Source organism: Mesitornis unicolor, unplaced genomic scaffold, assembly GCF_000695765.1.
Source record: "Mesitornis unicolor isolate BGI_N332 unplaced genomic scaffold, ASM69576v1 scaffold43777, whole genome shotgun sequence".
NCBI lineage: Eukaryota > Metazoa > Chordata > Aves > Mesitornithiformes > Mesitornithidae > Mesitornis > Mesitornis unicolor.
The window spans coordinates 1,385-4,920 of NW_010196647.1; the positions used below are offsets into that span (position 1 = coordinate 1,385).

General features: G+C 42.8%; 1 protein-coding gene across 1 annotated transcript in view; it reads right to left on the reverse strand.

Annotated features, from left to right (window-relative positions):
• The window catches only part of LOC104543845 (dynein light chain roadblock-type 2-like), a gene marked incomplete at its 3' end in the record, with an annotated part of 4,093 nt that extends 1,249 nt beyond the window's left edge, over nucleotides 1–2,844 (reverse strand). The window contains exon 1 of the mRNA XM_010188547.1: nucleotides 2,724–2,844. Coding sequence (XP_010186849.1) covers nucleotides 2,724–2,835 — 112 coding nt within the window. The remainder of the gene's footprint in view (nucleotides 1–2,723) is intronic.
• Between the last annotated feature and the right edge of the window lie 692 nt (nucleotides 2,845–3,536).

Genomic DNA, 3,536 nt, shown 5'->3' on the forward strand with positions numbered 1-3,536 from the left:
TAGGGAAGGGTACAGAAGGACCCAGTACCTTCTTTGTGTCTAATGTTTATTACACAGAGATTGAAACTGATGCTTTAATGGAGACAAACAGGTGTTCCCAAGCACTACATTAGCATGAGAATATCTACATAATCACAGCATTAAACAGTAAGTCACTTAAAAGCAGCAATGAATTAATGTCAAGTTTATATGACCTTGTATCTAAATGACTGCTTCAACAAATACAGCACTTTTAATGAAAATGGTAAATGTGAAATGATCCTCCAAGGTCTAATAATAACATGAAAATGAGTTGACACTAGTGACATCCTTAGATTAAAGCTGAGCTATGCTTACTTTAAGACAAATTCTCTTTGCCTCTGCCCCCAAATTAGTGAAAGGCAAATAAAATCTTCATTAGAAATGCTGTACTGTGATCTTTTTCAGCTGTGAAGAATAGTAAGTTTATGAGATTTTGCAAATAAACAAGGTACACTGAGCACAGCGTTTCAATGAACAAATCAACTTTGAGTGTTAAAATAAATGACAGTGTTTGTATCAGGAATCTTTAATTTGTTATTTTACCTGCATACTGTTACACCTAAGTGTACTTACGCTATTACAAACATCTTGGTAAAAGCCAACTGTTTATGGTAGTGAAGAACAGAGGGTTTCATCTTTTCACAGAACCTGGACAGCCTAAGAAACCTCACTACTGCACTACTGGTTTGAGTGTTTTTACTGTGATAAATTTACTTGTGATAAATTTAAGTTGTATACTTGTTTGAAGTATTTCAGGATAGAAATGAAATTTAATTTTCTACAGAAAGATTTGAAGTAATTCAATTGACTGGTGCTTATTATGGGTATTTGGAGATGTTACAAAAAATTACAGCTGCACACCTACTCTGAGGTTTAGTCTGTGGAATCTAACTTCTTGGTACCTTGAATACATCCTCACAGAGTCCAGACTCTCTTATATTCACATCTGGGATCTGGTGTTGAAACATTTCTAAATTAGAAACTAAAACCAGAATTCCAGCACTGATCTTGCCCATTGGCCTCAGTTTGGCAACATGTTCTGCAGGTTTGTGAGGATAAGCAAGTTCTAACAGGACACTGGGGGACTTTATACCTTGCTGCCAATAATCTAATGTGTGAAATAGGGGAGTAGAATATTCTTCTTCCTTTGCAAATCAAAATTGAGACAGAGGAATCCAAAACAGCCTTTTAAAAAGCATGATACTGTCCTAACTCTGCAAAGCCATAGCTGAGCTTTCTCTCAACACCATAGAACGACCACAGGTAACGATGGACTGCAGAAGTACACCTGAGCAGGAAAGCGTACTTGACCAATATTGTGCCAAGAAGTCAACTGTTCCAAGTGACAGAACACAAAACTGGGTTATTTTTCTATTAGATTACAGTGGTGGTTTTGCCTTGAGAAAACCACCAGTCTGCAAGCTCAAAAAGGATCATTTGTGTTATCTAAGTGCCTGATTTTGTTCACTTCTTGTTTGCAGCTTAGTCTAAGTGCTCACTGGATCAAGTCACATTCTATTTACTGAAACAGATTACAGAAATGGCTGAAGCAGGACTTGTTCTGAAACCAGACTGCATTTCAGCTTAGTGGACAGCCATATCTAGACATGAGCACAGACACGAAGCAGCTTTTCAGTTCCTATTTGCCAGGCTATGCACTTCTCTCTTGACCTGCATCATCTATTTTGTGAACAAAGGCACATTTTACGTACCATGTCCAGGCACAGCAATTAAATTGTCCTCATTTTCTAAAGACTAAGTAACATTTAAGCTTCCTTCTTAGTGTTCCTGCTTCCTTTTGCTAAACTGCTGCTAGTGCACTAGATTTCTGGGGGGATTGTAAAAGTGAGGGAGGTAAACTAATTTACAGGCAAGGTAAGTTGCCTGAGTTGTCTTGTAAAGGAATGATTAAAACAGAATAACCTGAGAAATTTAGCTTCTGAAAACTGATTTCTGTGACCAGCTTCACTTTTGGCTTGCAGTCTTCAGGATCACAGCCAAAGCTGGCCTGACATGAAACTCGCTCTTCCTCCTATGACGGCACACCGTAACACAATTTAAAGAACTTGTGAATATTCAGCAAAGCCAGGGAATGGCTCCCACAGAGAAGAACGGCTTTGTTTAGTAGATACTTTTCTGCTGATGTTCTTGTTCTATAACTTTTCAGAGGAAGATGGAGAGTGTAAATTTCTAGTGCACTTCCTGGCATATATGAAGAACTGTGGACTAAAAAGGCCTGCAAATGCATCAGCTTAGTGTCACACATTTTTCCTTTCTGTAACCTCCCAAGATAGGTTCAAAACATCATTCCTAAAAAACAAACAAACAAACAAAAAACCCCCCCCAAAACCAGAACAGTTTAAACAGGGGGATTAGTAATACCATGTAACCCCTTAAGTTAAATTAAGATTGTGATACTTCTAGTTATTTCTTCAGAGAAGACTATGTCAAGGCTCTTGACTTTTCTGCTTCCCATTAACTTGAATGAAAAACTACATCATATGGAGAGCTTGAAGAAATGGCCACAAACCAAATGTTGATGTCTTAAGATGAAACACACATTCCTGAAAATCTCACCACTTTCATAGAACATTGCAGGTGGACTGTGTAACACCTCATAATCTCCAACTTTGTGTTTAAGAGTTGTTCCACTTCTTGCCGCTGCCAAGTTTGTTACTTGGAGAAAGCAGAGGACATTTTACCTTCGGCATTTATAACCATAGTCGCGACAACCCCTTTGTGGGACTGAATCCTCTTGAGGGTTTCCTCCACTTCAGCCTGCGAGGAGAGAGGACACAGGGGACACCACAGCATCCTCACAGCTCCCGCCTAATGGCGAGCGCGGGCCCCTGTGAGGCGGCCGCGGAGCAGCAATGCCAGAAAGCAGCCCTGGGGCTCTGCCCTCTGATGCCCCCCACCCTCGGTCGCTCCCCAGCGCCACCGGCCGCCCCATTCCCCTCCCGTTGCTGTGGGGAGCGGCACCATTACCATGGCCTTGCTGCCGCTGCGCCGCCGTTGCTATGGAGCGGCGGAAGTGACGCCAGGGGGCGGCTGCACGGGCGCAGTACGGGCCGAGCGCGGTCCCCGACGGGACGGGGTCGGTGGCGGTAGTGCCCCAGTGCTGGCTGTACCTGGTGAGCCCAACTGCCAGCCACAGTGAAGGTCCTAGAGCCATACGGGGATTCACAGTTCATACCTCAGGAAGAGCAGGAAAGGACACTAAGAGGAATGAGGATAAGAGCACCTGCAACATGGCCAGGGGGCAGCAGGAGCCCAGGTGTGGCTGGGTAGGGCTGTCAGGGTTTATTAGTGCTTGGAGGGACCTACAGCCGTTGATGTCACTGCTGCTTTGGGCTGAGCTCTCTTGGTGAGCTGTGGCTGGTAGGTGAGGTGCAATTAAGTTGCCTTAGTTGTTGTAGTAGAAGGGTTTTGTTTTTTTGTTGTTAGCTTATTTTGAAGTTGAGAGTGATACTGACCTAAAAGCATCCTAGTTTAGCTGCTGTTACTCAAAAGAA